The sequence below is a fragment of the Cervus canadensis genome, chromosome 1, assembly GCF_019320065.1.
Source record: "Cervus canadensis isolate Bull #8, Minnesota chromosome 1, ASM1932006v1, whole genome shotgun sequence".
In the NCBI taxonomy this organism is placed as follows: Eukaryota; Metazoa; Chordata; class Mammalia; order Artiodactyla; family Cervidae; genus Cervus; species Cervus canadensis.
The window spans coordinates 11,768,557-11,789,468 of NC_057386.1; the positions used below are offsets into that span (position 1 = coordinate 11,768,557).

Consider the following 20,912-nt stretch of genomic DNA (forward strand, 5'->3'; position numbering starts at 1 on the left):
TATGAACAGAATACTGTATAAGTTGAGGAAGGGCCCTGCCTGGCTCAGAGTTCTATGGAGGGCTGCTGGCTGAATGTCTAGGAACTATGTCACTGATGCCTGCACAGGGCCTGCCCACAAGGCTGGCAGCCCTCCACAGTGCTGTCCTCAGCAAGTATCAGTCCCCAAGCACTTGCTGGCTCATGGAGTGTATTGTGTTATTACATGTTCTTTCACTGTTATTCTTCCTTAATGTTACAGTCATCGTATGACTCTGCTTTCTTTTTAGAATCAGGTGTGTAGGCTGGTATATTATCTATGAACTTTACTTTCCGGATAGTAAAGACGTGTCATAAATGTACTAAAGAGCAGGTATCAGGTCTGATAGGTGTGAGAACCACCAGCCTAAATGCCTAGACCCAGAATCTCAGCCTAAATGAAGTGAGGGGGGGTTTATGTGATGTAGGGAGTAGAAAGAGAACACTTTCCTCCCCTGTGTCAAACAGAAAGCTGGCTTGGCAAAATTCTGATCATGTACAACCTGTCTCTTCTCTGTTCCCCCCTTGGCTCCTGCTGCCCTGAGTGTTCTCATCACAATAGGTTCCCTGCCCCGTGAGGCCCTGGTAGAAGGACTCTGTGCTACAGAATTAGTGCTCTCAGTAATCCCTGTCCAAACTCCCATCTTAAGCACTTGACCCCATTAATTCACGTTAACATGTGAACGATGCTGCCATAGCTTCTTGTGCCCCAAAATACATTCATTTCAAAGAGAAGGTGCCTGTCACTCTAAATGGATCTCACATCAAATGGATCTTGAAAATTCAGACAGCATGAAAGATGTTTTCCTTCATGGTTCCCATGGCAGTGGTAACAGGCTCAACTGGGATTAATAGGGGATATAGTTACTTATGGAAAAGGAAATGGCAACCCACTCAATACAAGTATTCTTGCCTGGAAAATTCCATGGATAGAGGAGCCTGGCAGGCTACAGTCCATGGGGTCATAAAGAGTTGGACATGACTGAGCACATATTTACTTATACGCTTTAGGATATTTGTAAACTGGGTTTTTAAACTAGAAGTGTGGTAGCCATGAGCGAACTGGATTGTTTTTAAACTAGAAGAAGTGTGGTAGCCATGAGCGAACTGGATTGTCACCTCTGTGATGGAAGAACTCAAGGCTTCACAGGATCAAGGTTAGTGTTTAATAAACTGACCAAAGAGACTGTTTTTATGAGTTGATTTTCCAAGTTTCAAATTCCTACTGCTTTTGAACCATATGGTCTTATACTTGGCTTTTTTCTAGCATCTCAAGTGTATTATAGAAGATTTGGTGGCACTTTTTTATAGGCCATAATCTTGTATTACTATGTATTCATGACGTATGGGCTTCCCTTGTGGCTCAGCTGGTAAAGAATTTGCTTGCAATGCAGGAGACCTGGATTCGATCCCTGGGTTGGGAAGATCCCCTAGACAAGAAAAGGCTACCCACTCCAGTATTCTGGCTTAGAGAATTCCATGGACTGTATAGTCCACGGAGTCACAAAGAGTTGCACACGACTGAGCGACTTTGACATTCATGACATATATGTAACATGTAATACAATAGACACAATATCACAAACACACTCATCACTCCCAATAAAAGCTTTATGGAAAAGGTTTCTTAAAATGACACTTCCACTCATAAATAAACAAGTAACAGAAACAGTAAATTCCTTTTCTCTTACTTAACCAGAGCCATCCTTGGTTACTGGAAAGGGGCAAAGGCAGCCTAGAACTCAGATCCAGAACCAAGTGAACCTGGACTAAGGCTAAGAGAGTGGAGTAGAGGAGGGCTACACTGAAGCCACAATTCTAGGATTAATAGTTTTGGGCGATGCTGAGTTCAGGATTTCTGCCACAAACCAGAAAGAAGAATTTCATGTCTCCCAGGCCCATTAAGAAAATCTATTTTAACTATGTTAAGAATGCACGGCTTTTCTGGTTGCTCACTAGTAAAGAATCCACCTTTCAATGCAGGAGACCCGAGTTTGATCCCGGGTCAGGAAGATCTCCTGGAGAAGGAAATGGCAACCCACTCCAGTACTCTTGCCTGAGAAAATCCCATGGCAGAGGAGCCTGGTGGGGTTACAGGCCACAGGGTTGCAAAGAGTCAGACATGACTTGGTGACTAAAACAACAACTGGGTAGCAGAGCAGGCTAAACACAGACTTGACATGATTTAATCCTTTCTTTCCTGTATCCATTCAGGCCTGGTACCAGGGTGAGGCGAAAAAAAAAAAGAAAAAAAGTGCCTAAAAAAGAATGCAAAGAGGAACAAAACCTATTGACAGGGTAGTAATGGTTATAATATAACTCTGCCTCCATTTATACCTGTAGCCACTGCAGTAACAAACTTGGATCCAAAATGTCCATCTGGAGATAGTCGACATATGTTGGGGTGCTTATTTTGGAAGTCTCCTGCAGTGATACATTCTTCTGAACTCAGGAAATAGGTGTCCTAAGAAAAGAGAACCAGCATATCAAGTTCTACAGCATCATGTCAAAATATGCTTGCATTTCTTTTTTTTTTTTTTTTTTAAATATTTATTTATTCACGTATTTGGTTGCATTGGGTCTTAGTTGCGGCACATGGGCTTAGTCGCCTCATGGCATGTGGAATCTTCCTGCACCAGGGATTGAACCCATGTCCTTGCATTGCCAAGCAGATTCTCAACCCCTGGGCCACAGGGAAATCCCTGCTTGCATTTCTTATTCAGAAAATATTAAGAACTAAACTATGACACGTCACAAACTACGGTGAAACAAGTACCTACACTTCCTACTTACCAACCCCTCACAGAAAACCACTTGTAATCAGTAAGGCCAGAAACACAAGGCAATTCACCTCATGGGCTGACCTCTGAAAGGCAGGGCTTCAGAAAGGTAAGGAGGGTTTTGATTTCTGAGACAGAATGAACAGACTCAGCCTTAATTTATTAAGAACAATGTGTTGAAAATAATGTGGTCTAAAAACGTAAGCTGTGCAGAGATTCCCAAGAGTGCAGCCCAGAGTTGGTCTGTAACAAGGTCCAGGCAAGCAAACATCCCTGCCCACCTCACCTTATTTCGACTATATCGAACTGTACCCTTCCGAGTATCTTCTGAGACAAGGTCTGTAAATATCCAGCCAACCTGCATAAGAGAGAAAAATACCTTCTGAGTTTCTCCCTGAAACAGGTGATGAATGCCTTCTAGCTTCTGCCCAGAGAGGAGACTCCGAGAGTCGGTCCTTTCTTTCTAGGTGAGTCAGCCCCTCAGCTAAGGCATCGTCCACACCTGGGCTTTCAAACAGTACTCAGCTGACACTGGCTGTCCTCCCCCTGATGCTGCCAGGTGGAGATGAGGGCAAAGGAGCAAAGCTCATTTATGTGTTAGACTCAGCACCACCTCTGGGCCCAGCACTGTGCTAGGTGCAGGGGACCTTGGGGTGGACAAAACTAACAGAATATCAGTGAAAAGGGAATTGGCACTCTGGAGAGAAGGAGAAATGACGAGCAAGCAAATAAAGACAGTGCCACTTCAGACACTAGGGTTTTCTCCATAAGACAGGAGAACATACTCCCTAGAAAATGCATTTAAAATAAAAGAAAAAACACAACAGAGACTTCATCCAGCTGCTCCTCTGAGCACCAGTGCAGGGCTGAAGGAAGCATCTGAGGGTACAGGGATCTGAGACCTCGGCACAGTCAGCCTCCCTGGCACGTCCTGCTACAGCAACAGTGCCTGTCCACGTGCTCTATGAACCCTGGCCCTCCTGTGCCCATGAGCCTCACAGCTGGTTACCATTCCTGAACCAGAACCTGGCTAGGAGGCTGAACAGCGGCAATGGAATCCAGACACACACCCATTTCTGTCCTTCAAAGAGGTGATCTGGTGCCTGTGACCGTCTCCAGTACAACCCTGACATGAAACTCTTCAACTCCACCTCCTGCAGACATGACCAGCCAAATCAAGAGACTTTCACTTTCTTTAAAAATGCCCAAATGAACAAAACCCCCAAGGAGGATGGCAATGGAGAAAATGAGACTTAAGGGATAAATGTAACTTAACATTAAACAAAACAGAATCAAAATCAAGCTGAGATAAGGGCTAAGGAACTAGTGTTTGGAGAAAGGCATTTAAGTTATTTCAAGATCTACTCTATCGTGAACCAAACATTTATAACAAAAATGGGTTAAAAAAAAAAAAACACTGATTTCTCTTTTCAACATGAGAAACTTTCATAATTTAAATCAAAATATGCCCCTAAATCATGATACTGACTCCTTGTTAGAAACAACAGGAGTTTTTTTCTTAAAATGATGCAGTAACTTTGCTCCATGGCATTCCTGGGTCATAAGGCACATTTCCAGTCTTCCCCCATTTATATGTACGGAGTCTGTTTCTCCCTGTCTAAATTGATTAGGAAACAAAGGATAAAACTTATGTAGCTATTAATAGTGAATTTCTAAGATGTGTTCAAGTTCACATTTCAACAGTATCTATAAAAAGTCACCTGTATAGTTCCTAGGAACTCTACCAAAGATGTGAGATAAACTAGATAAACAGATTCAAAAAGAAAACCCTCTGTCTTCTAACTGCCCAGAAAACTAGCAAGGCTTATATGCTCAGATGACTCAATTACAAACAGGAGGTTCGATGAGGACTGAAGAGGAACCACTAGAATCTCCAAGTGCCGGGGACAGAAAATGATCAGTGCAGACAGACAAGTGAAGGGAGAGCTCACACACAGAAGGATCTGCCTTAGCAGGCAGGTGGGACACAGAGCCTAGTGTCAGGTCCCCTGCAGCAGGAGCAGGGGTCTTGCTCCTGCTGCTTCTTTCCTGGCCCACTTTGAGGCACTCCACAAGAAGTATGTCTGGTGGATTTACATATAACAGTCCCTACACTGGCATCCTTTTTTAGGCGCCGAATAAACACAAGCGAGGCTTCAAAACGTGCAGGGCCTGCATCTGACCTTGAGCAGTCCCGGACCAGGCCTGGCCACGCCAACCACCTAGATGTCCCCAACACAGAGCCCAGGTCCTCCCTCAAGGACAAAAAAAGTCTCAGTACCTTCCTCAGGCCAAGTTTGGCAGCAATCTCATCAACCACCTCAGCCTTTGGGTCCTCAAGAAGCTCCAAGCTATTCTGTGTACCAATCTGTGAGGGTATTAAAAAGAGAAGATGGATTTAGAGGAGGGGTTCAGAAAAGCAGCAAGCAGCTCTGCTCCATTTCTGGTCGGTTGTCACAAAGGAGCACCAATCTCCCTAGCCAAAAAGGAGATTTTCGGCAGTAAAAAAGCTCAACCAGATACACAAGCCAAGTCCTCCAGGCTCTTTCCTTCCAGGGCTTGGCTTTGCTTTTAATCAAGATTCAGAGAACATGAAGAGGCAATATTCAGGCTGGTTCACGTTAGCGGCTCCACATGAAACGTGTGGTTGTTCAGGACTAGAGAAGGTTCTCTACTCCTTAAGATTCCTTTGTTTGGAATAGAAGTTAGTTTCAAAACTCCCTTGGATAAATAGTTTAACTCCAAGTAAGCTTGGCTAGATTAGGCAAGGTTAGAGTTGCAAAGTAACATTCATTCCCAGAAAACAGCCTTGGAAAATCTCCACACAACTTCTACAAGGACAGTGCTTAACTTCACAGGCAAGGCAGAGTGAAAGAGCACAGAAGATAAACACACTCTAAGCCAACAAACGGGCACCTGAAATGGGTATCCTGCTGACTGGTGAGGAGTGCGCTCAGCTCGGGGTAGTGGGGGCAGTGCTTGGGCTGGCTCACATGCAACCTACACTGGCTATAGTACCCCACTTCTTGCAGTAGACAAAGCTTGCTGAAATCTTTAATCTGCACCAAAATGCGCTCATAGGTTAAGCATCATACTGAACAGAAGACATGGCTATCAAACAGGAAAGTGAAGGTAATTCCAAATTGAGTTATGCTAATTGGGTATATCCTTGTAAATTAGTTAAATCCTGGCAAAATAACAAAAGAACTTTATGTTGCTGGGTATGACCCATATGGAGATGATTAATACCTCCAGAGCACAGGTCAAAGCACAAACTCAGAACAAACCTAAGGATTTTTGTTTCATGACATGTGGCATCATGAACTTCAACTTCTAATGAGCTGGAGGTTATTAGAGGTCAAATGTTTCAACCTCCAGGATCCCCAATTTGGGAGCTCTGATGATGCTGTTAGTAGTTTCGATGCCAAAGCCTTCTGTTCCCATTTTTTGTTCAATCATACTCTTAATGAAACTGTTAAAATACTTCACGAAAGGACCCTCCTCAAAACTGAACTGGAACATCGTGAAGGACCCTCCTCAAAGCTGAACTGGAACGTCATGTGCTTCCAAAAGCAGATCCCGCTCACAGAGCACATTCAGCACCTGAAGGGTTGGACAAGCAGGGTCTCTGGGTGAGCATCTACTGCCATCTTCCATCTCCTTGCAAGTGAACCATCACAGAAAGCCTGGTCCAACACATCCTCTGTGGCTCTCAATAAATAACAAGAATGTCAAGGGGGTAGACGACACACAATCTGTATAAATACACCCTGGGAAGAAATGGAATCTCTACAGGAGCCACAAACCTGCGAAGGCCACAAGGCCTACAGTTCAGACCTTGGTTTATTAAAAAAAAAAAGTAGACCAGTTACGGCAAGATCTCCGGAACACAGCACAAGGGGACACACATGCGCATGGCATGATGCCCCCCAGAGATAAAGGAGAAGACAGGAGTATCTATGGACCCACTTACACTAAAAAAAAAATCAAACTTTACAGATCTAAGCCAAAAACTGTTTAAAGTGAGGGCTACCTGTAGGGGAGGGAGGAAATCAGATGAAGGGGAAGACGCTGTTTGTAGAACTCACTTTGCAAACATGCAAATTTTTTTCTTTCCCAACGTTTTTTAAAATAAAAAATTTTAGGCATACAACAAAGTTTAAAGAATCAGTAGTGAACATCTATATACCCACCACCTAATTCAGCCTCTAACATTTACTATGTTCCATTTGTTTCTCTGTTCAGGCCTCAGTGCATTGCACTTTTTGTGTTTTTGCATCACAGTAACCTGCAGGAACAAAACCCTCTAACTATCTCAACATATCATAAACCAGGATGCAATACAGTTCCAGTCCTCACTTTTGTAGTAAAGTTATTATATAAAATAAAACAATATAAATATATTACATATATATAACACACAACCATATAAAAGTTTTACGTAACTGTACAACAAATATAAATACATATATATAAAACCAATCCCTAAATACTGAAAATCAAATGAACCTAAATGTTGGTTATAAGCTGTTGGTGACATAATCATACAGAGAAGATATCCCAGGCAACTTTAAACACAGAAACCAACTGCTGGTCCCTAGTGGGATATACCCTAGGGACCCTACCCTTCCACCTAAACAATTCTAAACTATTTTCAGTTCTACACTGGTGGTAATCTTGATACTGTTATTAAGTTACATGTGTGGCATAAGGTAAAGAACTAGAGTAATTCTGTGACTCTAATTTCCTAATTCCTAGGATAGGTGATTGTAGGCATGGGCAGAGGAGATAGGAGAATCAGAAGAGAGCAACTTTATGACACTTTTGGGGGAACTGACAAAAGTGGAATAAGATGGCAGATTAGATCTGTATCCAAGTTCAACTTACTTCAATTTCTCAATGCACTTGTTATATAAGAACGTGCCCTTATTCTTTGGAAACATACACTGAAATATTCAGGGGCTATGGTCTTACTCTCCAAATGTTCTTTTTGAGTGTGTCTAAGTGTCTACAGACTGTGGCAAATGATGCAGTAGGAAAAGCAACAAACAATCTGAAAAAGGCATCCCATAGAGCCATCAAAACAAAGCAATAGAGACCCACAGACTGTAAGTCCTGTTCATGTCTACCTGAGGAGGCTCATAAATTGCAGCTACTTCAGCCCTGATACCAAGAGGAATGTCTTTGTGCTCCGTGTACCGTCCATACAAGTACCCGAAGTGCTGGTTCCCTGTCTTCCTCCAGAAGTCAAGGAAGCGGTCAGCAACTGTATGATTCTCAAACATGATGTTGTCCACATGTCTGTATTTCTGTAGAGTTAACAACAATAGGTTAAATTCAAATACTCGATAAAAAATAATAGATTCTTTTAGCACAAGACTCGAAGAATGTGCTCTGCCCTTAAGACTACTTCAGATTTTAGTGGGTAGAAGGGGTAAGGGTGGGACTCCTCAATAAATTAATTCAAATTAATCTCACCAGGGGACATCCCTAGTGGTCCAGTGGTTAACACTCTGCACTTCCACTGCAGGGGGGAGTGTTTGATCCCACATGGCATAGCCAAAAAAAAAAACAAAACACCTTACTGGGATTCTACCTAAAATGCAGGTTTTCACATTTTCTAAGTCAAAAAAAGTTTTCAAAAAGAAATTAAGACAGACAGAAAGAAAAGAGAACTAGAGGGATGGATGGAAGGAAGGAAGGAGAAAAAGAAAAGTAGAAAGGTTCTCAGATGGTCAAGGAGGCCATGGAATTCTAAGCAGCTAAACACAGGCTGGCAGCGGCAAGGGAAAGACGAGGTGAGCTATTCTTGGAGGAATGGACGATAAGAGTGGAAAAAGCCAGAATAATTACACAAAATTTTCCCTGAGCTCCTTCTTGAGCCTAATCTCCTTCCTGAGCCCAGTTCCCTTCGTAACCTGGCTTGGAAAGATGTCCTGAGCTGGTCCCAGGACAGTTCTGTTCATAGTTGAGCCATAGCCAACTTCCAGAGCCACAGTTTCTTAAAAGGCAAAGTCACAACCACTGAGCATTTTAAACAGTCACCAGGAAAATTTTGCCTCTACACAAGCCAACAACACAGAAAACTGAAGGCTCCCCTCTATGCTTGAAGGAGCTAGAGATCTTTCCTCAGCCGTGAACACAAATATACTGCTTTCTGAACCCAGGTGGACACAGCCAACATCTCACCTGTCTGTTCAGCGTGATGGCACTTGGCTGGCACTTAGTACAGATGCCGTTAGGCCATGGAAGGTGTCCCTCACACCCTGATTTAATCTTGCAACTGATGTTCTCCAGGGCAACAAATTTCCCCCTGAACAAGAAAATGCAACTTAATTAAACATTACAATGGTTAAAAGTTTAACAGGAGGCTGGAAATAAAATGTAAGATACCTTACACTTCCTGAACAGAGTTCTCAGGAGCTAAGCATGTGGTAGCAACAGCAGGGAAAATGTGCTAAAATTTATTCTAATGGAGTTCTAGCTTCTGTCCCGTACACTTAAGACTGTACGGAATTCAGAGTTATTTCTGACAAAAACAGTTCGTTTTCACTAACATCTATGAAGACTTTCAAGAGTACTGCTGAATATCTGGATTTAACCTATGCCTCTGAGAGAAAATGAAACACTTTTTAAATTTCATCGACTTAACAAATATTTACGTAATGAGTCTAATACTTAAGATTTCTGGACAGAATTCTTATCCATAGAAAAAATGTGATTAGGATACATAAGAAAGATATCACCACTCTGCTTTCGGTGAGTGAGGATGTCCTGGGCCCCACTGTGGACTTACAGGTGAGCCTGCACAAGTGCCTGCAACCTCCGTCGCTTTCCTGTTCACAAACAGCCCAGTGATCAGCACTGTCCCCACAAGCCAGCAGCATCATGAAAATGATGGCACTTGGGAAGCAAGGGTTACAACCAAGGCTGCGTGTTAACAACAGTGACAAGCAAGCCCTTGACCTAGACTGACAAAAGGCCAGCAAACCTTAGCACACTCGTGCTTTGGTCCAGACAGCTTCAGAGCTTACCCCACCGACAAAGCAAGAATAGGCTTCGGGTGGGATTTTTTGTTTCCTGGTCTAAGTTTTTTTAAAAGTCATTTCAGGATGTCAGCAGGCTGTCAGAGAAAAACTACAAGCAGGCGAACATGACATTCTTCATGAAATGTTGCTGACTTGTGCTCAGCCACCATCTCCTCTCGCTGCACAGACAAGAATCATAAAATCCCAGTAAGAAGTCCGTTCCTTTTTGGTGAGGTGAACACATCAGCAGGATAGGGCTGCACGGCAAGGACTAGATGTAATTCAGAAGAAATCAAAGTGCTCTCAGCTTGCCACTGTCACAGCTGCTCTCTAAGAGCCAGCCGTCCCCACTGCCCACCTGCACCCCCGTTGCCCGCCTGGCCGAGACTGCAGACAGCACTGCTGAGGCACCAGAGGCCAAGCCAGGGATGACACCCTACCTTGGCCTTACTATGGTTGTGAAGTTGAGCTGCTAACGAGGCAGGTTCCAGGGCAAAGGGCTGACGGGGGCTGTGAAACAGGACAGCCAAGAGAATTGGGGGGAGGTGGTTCAGGTTTTCCAAAAAGCAAAGGGAAGGTGGGCTGAGACTCCATAGACACAGGACTGGCCACTGACATGCCTCATCTCATTCATCTTCACAAACAGCTAGCTGCCAGGACACCGCATACCCGAGAGAAGGTTGCCAAGGTACCCCCGGGCCTCCACAGAGGCCACCACCAGCCTGGCCTCTGCCCATGCACTGGCACTGCAGACTACAGCAGGTACCAGAGTCTCCACCCACCTGTTTCCTCTTCTAGAATCAGAATAAAATTCACAAATTCAAACAATGCATGCCCAGACTTTGATCTTTACTTTTCTCACTCAAATGCCAAGGGGCTTTAAGCAACGTGTGCAAGAGACAGAAAATGAACTTCTGCGACCCAAAGCCACACAGGTGGCACCCCCGCATTCAAGCTGCTTACTTGTCAGCCCCTCCGGTCAGCTTCCGGATGTAGGCGTGGAAGGACATGTGCTTCACGGGAGGCTCTAGGTGGTTTAGGTAGTCCTCATCAAACGGCTGCCAAAACACACAGTAAACAGAGTCACACACCTGCATCTGGGGTCATGGCCACAGCCTCCACTTGCCAAGCCCGGAGGCAGGTGGGCAGAAAGGGAGAACTGGTGTTGGGTCCTCACTATTGTTCTAGGTCAGAACCAGGTTCTCTGTGTACCAGTTATCTTTAAAAGATAACTCTATTAATCTCTATTAATTAATTAAATCTCTATTAATCTGTTAATCTCTATTAAACATAAAATGATGCAAGTCAAGTAAGTATCAAGTAAATTTTGCAAAAAAAAAAAAAAAAAAAGCCACAAGATGAAGCAAGAGGAGACTCATGAAGAAAATCAGGTTGGCCTTCCTGCCGTAAATTCAGTGTTAACCAGTCACAAGTCAGCATTATTATGGTAACTCTCAATCTCACCAGGACAAATCAGTAGAGTCGTGAGATTCAGGGCAAAGTAAATCAAAACGATGATGAACACAAAAACCGCCAGGTCCAGCTTTGTGTCAGGTTTTAAAAGGATTGTCCAGGGAACCCAGTGTAAATGCTGCCCCTTTATCACAGCAATACCCTGTCCCAGCTGTTCATAATCTACCCAGAAGGTCACTCCCATAAATAAAGGCTCATCCTCAGTGCAGCCTGCACTTGGGGGAACCCGAGGCCCAGGGCAATAAATAGATAAGTTCCTTGAACCACTCCAACCCAGCCCAGGGACTTAGAGAAGTGTGGAGACGGCTCTGGGAACTCACTCTGCGTGGACTCACCTCGAGAGGAACGCAGTGCACGCACTTCCCCAGAGGCCCGTGCCGGCACCTAGAGCACAGGAAAGAGAAACGCGCAGTGTCAGCACGTGTTCTTCCGCCTCCTTGCAGGCTGATACTCACAATGCATGTAATACCTAATGAAATGCTGCCCCACCCACGTGAAATTATCTGAAATGGTACGTGATGAAGAGCTTTTAACAGTTTAATATTTTGGTGTGTACCAAAACTATTGACCTGTGCATCAAACCTGTGATTCCATGGATATTAACTGCTTAAAATGACACAAACTAAAAGCAAAAGTAAATGAATTTAAAGTCAATTTAAATAAAAATGTTCGGTAAATGGAGAAGGAAGTGGCAACCCACTCCAGTATTCTTGCCTGGAGAATCCCATGGACAGAGAAGTGTGGCAGGCTACAGTCCATGGGGTCACGAGAGTTGGACACAACTTAGCAACTAAACCACAGGCATTTTAACACACTTTGCTAAACTTTCTATCTTTTTATTTTTAAACGATTTTTTTTTTTTTAGTTCTCCCACTTTACTGCTACCAACCCATCTCCCTCCACCCTCGTGCACACATGCTCAGTCATGTAACCCCATGGACTTCAGCCCGCCAGGCTCCTCTGTCCATGGACTTTTCCAGGCTTAAATGATATTTATTGTAAGAGTTTGTAATGAAAATTAATTCAGATGACACTGGACCATTGCTGATGAATTTTATTAAATAAACATCTTATCTATTAAAAAAAAAAAAAAACAAAAAAATGTTCAGTAAAGACTAAGAAAGTTGGTATGTGGATGTGGCAAAAACTCTTGAGAATGGTACAAAAATAGCTTGTGTGACACAGAAATCCCTTGCATTCCTATACACTAACAATGAGAAAACAGAAAGAGAAATTAAGGAAACAATACCATTCACCATTGCAACAAAAAGAATAAAATACTTAGGAGTATATCTACCTAAAGAAACAAAAGACCTATACATAGAAAACTATAAAACACTGATGAAAGAAATCAAAGAGGACACAAACAGATGGAGAAACATACCGTGTTCATGGATTGGAAGAATCAATATTGTCAAAATGGCTATTCTACCCAAAGCAATCTATAGATTCAATGCAATCCCTATCAAGCTACCAACAGTATTTTTCACAGAACTAGAACAAATAATTTTACAATTTGTATGGAAATACAAAAAACCTTGAATACCCAAAGTAATCTTGAGAAAGAAGAATGGAACTGGAGGAATCAACCTGCCTGACTTCAGACTCTACTACAAAGCCACAGTCATCAAGACAGTATGGTACTGGCACAAAGACAGAAATATAGATCAATGGAACAGAATAGAAAGCCCAGAGATAAATCCAAGAACCTATGGACACCTTATCTTTGACAAAGGAGGCAAGGATATACAATGGAAAAAAGACAACCTCTTTAACAAGTGGTGCTGGGAAAACTGGTCAACCACTTGTAAAAGAATGAAACTAGAACACTTTCTAACACCATACACAAAAATAAAGTCAAAATGGATTAAAGATCTAAATGTAAGACCAGAAACTATAAAACACCTAGAGGAGAACATAGGCAAAACACTCTCCGACATAAATCACAGCAGGATCCTCTATGACCCACCTCCCAGAATATTGGAAATAAAAGCAAAACTAAACAAATGGGACCTAATGAAACTTAAAAGCTTTTGCACAAAAAAGGAAACTATAAGTAAGGTGAAAAGACAGCCCTCAGATTGGGAGAAAATAATAGCAAATGAAGAAACAGACAAAGGATTAATCTCAAAATTATACAAGCAACTCCTGCAGCTCAATTCCAGAAAAATAAATGACCCAATCAAAAAATGGGCCAAAGAACTAAACGGACATTTCTCCAAAGAAGACATACAGATGGCTAACAAACACATGAAAAGATGCTCAACATCACTCATTATCAGAGAAATGCAAATCAAAACCTCAATGAGGTACCATTACACGCCAGTCAGGATGGCTGCTATCCAAAAGTCTACAAGCAATAAATGCTGGAGAGGGTGTGGAGAAAAGGGAACCCCCTTACACTGTTGGTGGGAATGCAAACTAGTACAGCCGCTATGGAGAACAGTGTGGAGATTTCTTAAAAAAACTGGAAATAGAACTGCCATATGACCCAGCAATCCCACTTCTGGGCATACACACTGAGGAAACCAGATCTGAAAGAGACACGTGCACCCCAATGTTCATCGCAGCACTGTTTATAACAGCCATGACATGGAAGCAACCTAGATGCCCATCAGCAGACGAATGGATAAGGAAGCTGTGGTACATATACACCATGGAATATTACTCAGCCGTTAAAAAGAATTCATTTGAATCAGTTCTAATGAGACGGATGAAACTGGAGCCCATTATACAGAGTGAAGTAAGCCAGAAAGATAAAGAACATTACAGCATACTAACACATATATATGGAATTTAGAAAGATGGTAATGATAACCCTATATACAAAACAGAAAAAGAGACACAAATGCACAGAACAGACTTTTGAACTCTGTGGGAGAAGGCGAGGGTGGGATGTTTCAAGAGAACAGCATGTATATTATCTATAGTGAAACAGATCACCAGCCCAGGTTGGATGCATGAGACAAGTGCTTGGGCCTGGTGCACTGGGAAGACCCAGAGGAATCAGGTGGAGAGGGAGGTGGGAGGGGGGATCGGGATAGGGAATACATGTAACTCCATGGCTGATTCATGTCAATGTATGACAAAACCCACTGCAATGTTGTGAAGTAATTAGCCTCCAACTATTAAAAATAAATGGAAAAAAAAAAAAAGAACAGCAAAAAATCTAAAATAAACAAATGTACACAAGCATAAGCACTTTACACAATCCTCGTTGAAAAGTGAACATTCCGAAGGCAGCAGCACCTTTAGCAAATGAAACATTCCCTAGAAGAACGGAAAGAGCGCACTGAGTATGGAAGGTTGAGCTTCGCCCACGAGAATTAAACAAGACGATGTGAATGAGGACCTGTGCCAGCAGGTGCCAGGGTACCACCCCCTCTACCCTGTCACACTGGCTAAAGCCCACTCTGCATGTGCATCCAGGTATTTCAGGGGCACACCACAGAGAGGACTTGGTTTAAGGCTCCTTCCTTCTTTCAAATCTCCTAGTTCTCACCACTTTAAAATTTTTAAAATACATGTGGAGCACAGTTTGAGATTCAAACAATGAGAAAAAGCTCAAAGAATAATTTAAGGGAGATGTAAGTTGAAAATAGACGGTCAAACTCGAAACTTACATTTCTTCTTCAGAACACATTACAGACATTTCACTTGACTGACCCTGTGGCCCCGAGGGCACTTACAGCTGTGGGTCACGGCTCCTGTAGATCTTCCCGTCCTGCCTGCTGAGGTACTGGTCGATCTCATCTTCCACCACGTTGGGAGCACCACAGGCCTTCAACCCCTGCGGGGCCGACGTCTCCATCTCAGATGACGGTCCCGCAAGGTTCGAGGGAAACAGGAACAGCAAATCTCCATGCCTGTTCAAACAACAAATTTAAGTTGAGGCCGTCTGCCTTTCTTTACAACCTGAGCTGCACAGAAGATCAACTCCTGTGAAAACCTCTGACACCTACAAACAGCCAACACCAACCACCCCAACGGCACAGACAGCTAGGCTTCCGATTTTAAGAGAGTGAGTGCTCTTTTCCTGTCTCCTCATGCCTCTTCACCTTACCAAGGTTAGCAGCAGGCTCTCTGGACTGAAATATAACTTCCCTACAACCACACTGCAGGATCTATGCTGCGCAGGCACAGACACACCTAGTTCTACACAGAAGACACACAACCTCTCCAGACACTGGAGCAACACAGCCTCTACCCACCTCCTCCTCCTCTGCTTGGTGCCCACTTCCCCTCATTCCTTCCTTGGCCCTCTCTTTAGCTCTCTCATTTACCTCCCTGGGGCACATCCTTCCACTTTCTTTCTTTACATTCACACACGTGTCCGTAACATGCACATCACTGATGTACAAACCTGAGATGATTAGACATACACTTTCTCCATTTGCTGTTCTCACACAATTGCTCCAAAGATGTTCTACCTCTAGTCAATGTTCTGCAGTGAAGCCACCCCACAGTACGCTTTGCTGCTCCCGCATGACAGGCAAGGCTCCTGAGAGACCTGCCACCACCATGCCACCAAGAGATGGCACGGTCTCCTGGCCATAGGGCAGATTTCCCAGAGAGGGTACATTAAACTTTAGGAATTTTATTTGTTCTTAAAGCTGCTGACATACTGCTTTCTACAAAGGCTGCCATGATTCACACTGTAAAGGGCAATATTTGGTTTTCAATCATTTTCAATATGAACAGCGTCCTTTCCCCATCAGACCCACTGCAGACTTCAGTAGAGCCTGACTGCCCACCTACCACCATGCCTGAGGCAAGTGAACAGTCCCACCTGGGAGCACTGCAGGCCCTGAGACAATCAGCCAACCCCAGTCTTGGAGGAAAAGCTGTAGCACCTCCCAATCTGGGAGGAAAAGCTATAGCACCACCACTGGGTAAGTATTTCCTTGCTCTCAACAAGAGGCACGTGCAGGAAGTAAGACTGGAAGCACAGCCTGCAGCCTCCAAACAACAAACAGAGAGAACCGGAACAGGTGCCTCAGCCAGGATGGGCAGGCTGGGCTGCAGCTGTTCGACGGGTCTGCTCCGCCCTCTTTTTCCTCTCACAATTTAGGGTGGTAAGACCTCCAATTTGTAATTGAAGACGTCTATGTCTAACAGCAAATGAGATATTCCTAAACATCCTCCAGGTTCAGGATACTTGGCTCAACTGCTCCATCAGTTTTAACAAACACACTCTAAAATGCATTGTGGAGCTTAAAGAAAGGAACTCCCAAGGGTCCAAAAACCCAAAGCAGCTCAAACAAGAATAGTGAAGGAGCCTATGGCCAGCTCATGATGGGAACCCTGAAGTTGGCTTACAGTCGTTCTCTGGATGACAGAGATGAGGCCTTGAGCCTGCCTGCCCAAAGAGAGTTGCTGAGCCCAAAATGCCACACAGAGCCAGATGTCTGAACATGTCTCAACAGCTGGGAAAAAACCTACCAGCTGACAAAATAGACCAAGGAGAAATCCTATCTGCCTCCATCCACCATGCTGTAGGCAAAACTGTCTGAGAGTCTGAAACCGAAGGCCTGCTCTTGCGAGCATCCAGGGTACAATTAGGGATTCTACTTGGTTCAGGAAACCAGACAGAAATTAACTTGAGTGCTAAGCCCACAACGCCCCCTTGTGCTTACAGTAAGTAAGTGTTAGTCGCTCAGTCATGCCAGACAGTACGACCCCATGGACTGCATCCCACCAGGCTCCTTTGTCCACGAGATTTTCCAGGCAAGGATACTGGAGTGGGTTGCCATTTCCTTCAGTAGGAAAGCCAACAAAGCCAGATCCTTCAGGGCCCCCTAAGACCAAGTTTGGCCAAATACAAGCTCTCAAGAAAAGGTCACCAAATGTACAAGAGAAACAAACCACCAGGACCAAGAGAGGGCAGGAAACAATCAACAGATTTAGATATCCAAAGACTTCAGGTGTGGAATTCAAGACAAAGTATACTTATGTATGAAATGTCAGCTGGAAATGGAATGAAGAATTGTGAGCAACAAGAGGCCATCTGCAATGACCAAGGGCTCCGAGAGTGGGCAGAGGGGCCGCAGACTTAGCAGCTCTTCCCAAATCCCCTGCTTAGAACAGGCTAGACAACACCAGCTATAGTGCAACAGGATCCTTGCAAACCCTAAATACACTCAGGAGAGACAGACTCCAGACACCTCAGGACCTGAGAGGGAAGCACCCGGTGTGTGACAGGCCAAGGTAGAACCCCAAGGAACCCAGCAGTCTTCACTGGAACCCTGGGGGCCAGCGTGAGGGCAGAGCAGGAGCCGGGAAGAAGCCCCTGTGAGCACATGAGTTAACAGCCAGGACTGAAAGAAATCAAATAGAAAAAAGTTAAAAATGTCATCACTGAAATAATAGAGAGACTGAAGGAGAGGTAATATTTAAAGAGATAATGGGGAAGAATTCTCTAGACCTCACCTGCAGATACAGAAAATACATTTTACATCAGGTAGAATTACACAAAGCAACTAACAGGCCACCGAGTCCACACCTGGACAGGTCAAACAGAAACCACAGGACCCCAAGACCAACGAAGATCTTTAAAGCAGCCAGAGGGTGAAAAAAAGAACCTACAAATGAATAAGAGAATTAGAACAGCCAGTTGAACTGTGAAAATGGCAACAAAGGCAGTGGAGTGAGACCCACAAGGAGCCCTGGGTGACCAACTCTTACAGACATGGTCAGCTAAGTCTTGAACAGTGACAGGACATGGTTCCCAAGTTTGGGCTCATGGCGCTCAGCAAGCATCACAACCATCACTGAAAAGACACGCTCCAGGATCACCCAGAAAGACACGCCCTCCAAGTGTGACTGCACCTCAGGTGGACAGCTTTGCCTCGAGGGTGTTTCACTCTGCAGCCCCCCTTTTCTGCCATCCAGCCGTCAGAATAGCCCTGAGACACATAGCTGCCACTTCCATAGTGCTCGTCCCGTGTAGGGACCCGACAACCATGTGGAGGAGGCACAAGTGCCCCCACCCCCCAACAGACAAGGGTGCAGGGGCCCAGTGAGATTGGGTGGCTATTCAGGCACACAGCCAGGAGTAGTGGGTATGAGTCCAAACCCGAGGAACACCCATGAGAAGTGAGTCTCAAGATGCAGAAACCCTTAGCAAGCTGGAAGGAAAGACGGCCCTCATCCACTGGAAACAAATATACACAAGACAAGGCTTTACATCATCACAGCAGCAGGCAATGAGCAGGTGCCGAACAAGTATCCGTTGAAGAACAAATAAATTCATGTTAAAATTGCATTTCCCCTACCAAGACATACTAATTGTGAATCTAAAATGGACCACACAGATTGCCAAGACAGCCTATTATTCTGACTGGTAAAAGGCACACAGCCAAGTACCAACAAAGCCCAGCCCAACCCTCACTAGTGGTCACAGCAGCCAGGCTACCTGTAGCCCAAATAAGAGAATTCCCTGCCCGCTACCTAAGGACAGCAAAGACCTGAAGGGTTCTGCTCACTGATATGTGAGCAGGTGTGCCCACACAGCTCAGACAGGGGTCAGCAAACCTTTTCTATAAAGGGCCAGACAGAGAAATATTTTTGGCTTTGCAGACCAGACAGCCTCTGTCACAATCACTCAGCCCTACCCTTGCAGCATGAAAACATATAAACGAATGGATGTGGCTGTGCTCCCATAAAACTAAAAAAACAGGAGAGGTCTCTGCACCCAAGAAACTCCTTCTGACATTACCTATCAATTCTAAGGCATTCCAGGGGTCCTGCCAGCAAGAAATACAACACAGACCTACCAAGCAGGTCTCAAGGCAGAACTACACACAGAGCTACATTCAAGGTCCTTCTCTGCAGTGAAGCAGCTGAGTGTGCAGTTGCACACGCACTATAACTCCTCCTCTGTGACGTATATCCCTGAATTCTGCAAGTCAAACAGATCTGCTCGACAGTAACTGTATATTTGGCATGGCTGCCAAACACCTGGCAAGCAGCACGGTCACCTGCACTTTGGTCCACGTTCAAGACCGTAATCACAGTAGCAGAAGGAAACAGGGCAGAAATTAGTGACTTCAGGCGGGTAACTAGTGCCAGCATGCCCTCCCCACTCCCCACCTTCTCCCCTCAGGCACTCACTTGATCTTCAGCAGGTTGAGGGATTTGTTAGATGACGCTGTTATTTCTCCAGTCTTGTTTCTATTGATGTAAACTGAGAAGCCATTATTTTGGAAGCCAAACTCCTTTGCGACCTAAAACAAGCCCCAAACAACAGAGATTTAATAAAATATTTAAGGGAATTCCCTGATGGTCTAGTGGCTAGGACTCTGAGCTTTCACTGTTAAGCACCTGGGTCCAATACCTGGTTGGGGAACTAAAACCCCACAAGTCACACAGCACAGCAAATAACATACCAAAATATTTAAGTATCACTACCCTGACCACATATATACATCAGACACTCCTAGTGAGTTTAGAAATTGCTCCTCATTAAACAAATTCCTCTTGTTATTTTGCTCTCTTACAAGGAAACTCGAGTCTGGGGCCAAGACATGGAGCTCAACTCTTAGGGTCATCTGAGACAGGGAATTTTGGCAGAGAAACAGAAATGATAAAATAGAATAAAATGGAAATTCTACAACTGAAATAGAAAATTCACTGGATGGGCTTATCATCAGAAGGGAAATGACAAAAAAAAAAAAAAGTCAATTAAAGATGGCTTATTAGAAACTATGCAATCTACAGATAAGAGATTTGAAAGAATGTACAGAGCCTTAGGGAACCTCCAGAGCAATAGCAAATAATCCTCAGGAGAGAGTAAGGCTAGGACTGAAAAATATTTGAAGAAAGAATGGCCAAAACCCTCAAATTTGATGAAAAACATACGAGTAACAAATCCAGAAGTTCAGCAAAACCAAAATAGGATAAATAAAGAGAAAACTATGCCTGGGCACACTGTCATCACATCGCTAAAAACCAAAGATCAATGGAGACCAGAAGACAAAGGAACAACATCTTTAAAGTGCTGAGGCAGGAATAAAAATCTGTCAACTCAGAATTCTCCATCTGAAGAAAATACCTTTCAAATACAAGGGCAAAATGAAAACATTCTCAAGTTGACAAGACCCAAGGGCACTGTTGCCCACAGCCTCCACCACAATAAATGCCAGAGGATGTTCTTCAGGCTGAACACCAGACAGAAACTCAGAGCAGAGGACACATGAAGATAAGAACTCCAAATCACACAACAGGAAATCATCACAGAATCGCCATGAGAATCCTGAGAGCAACAATGCTAGTCAGAAACAGGACCAGGTACTTTCTTGGCAGTCCAGGGGTTAAGATTCCATGCTCCCAACGCAGAGGGCATGGATTAAATCCCTGGTCGGGGCCTACGATCCCACATGCTGCGCAGTGTGGCCAAAGACAAAGAAACAGGCAAGACTAAAGACTTTGACGTTTTTCTGAAACAGCAATAAACTGAAATTAACAAATTGTGGCATTTTACCTGTTCTGCAAAACCATACTGTTTTTCTATAGACAGAGCACTGCAAGTTATTGCCAAGAATAAGAAAGAAGTCTTGCATCAGGAACATTGGCTGTATGAGTTAGGATAGCACCCCTGGGATGTAAGGCAATCT

General features: G+C 44.0%; 1 protein-coding gene across 2 annotated transcripts in view; it reads right to left on the reverse strand.

Moving 5' to 3' along the window:
* Window positions 1-20,912, reverse strand: part of NPLOC4 (NPL4 homolog, ubiquitin recognition factor) — a 54,011-nt gene that overhangs the window by 23,913 nt on the left and 9,186 nt on the right. Inside the window, exons 3-11 of one of the 2 annotated variants that reach the window (XM_043463212.1) lie at window positions 19,411-19,523; window positions 14,988-15,164; window positions 11,634-11,682; window positions 10,789-10,883; window positions 8,987-9,110; window positions 7,927-8,106; window positions 5,079-5,165; window positions 3,084-3,155; window positions 2,355-2,481 (exon numbers count right to left, since the gene is read on the reverse strand). In XM_043463212.1, the coding sequence (XP_043319147.1) occupies window positions 2,355-2,481; window positions 3,084-3,155; window positions 5,079-5,165; window positions 7,927-8,106; window positions 8,987-9,110; window positions 10,789-10,883; window positions 11,634-11,682; window positions 14,988-15,164; window positions 19,411-19,523 (1,024 nt within the window). The remainder of the gene's footprint in view (window positions 1-2,354; window positions 2,482-3,083; window positions 3,156-5,078; window positions 5,166-7,926; window positions 8,107-8,986; window positions 9,111-10,788; window positions 10,884-11,633; window positions 11,683-14,987; window positions 15,165-19,410; window positions 19,524-20,912) is intronic. The other variant, XM_043463221.1, reaches the window with a different exon arrangement.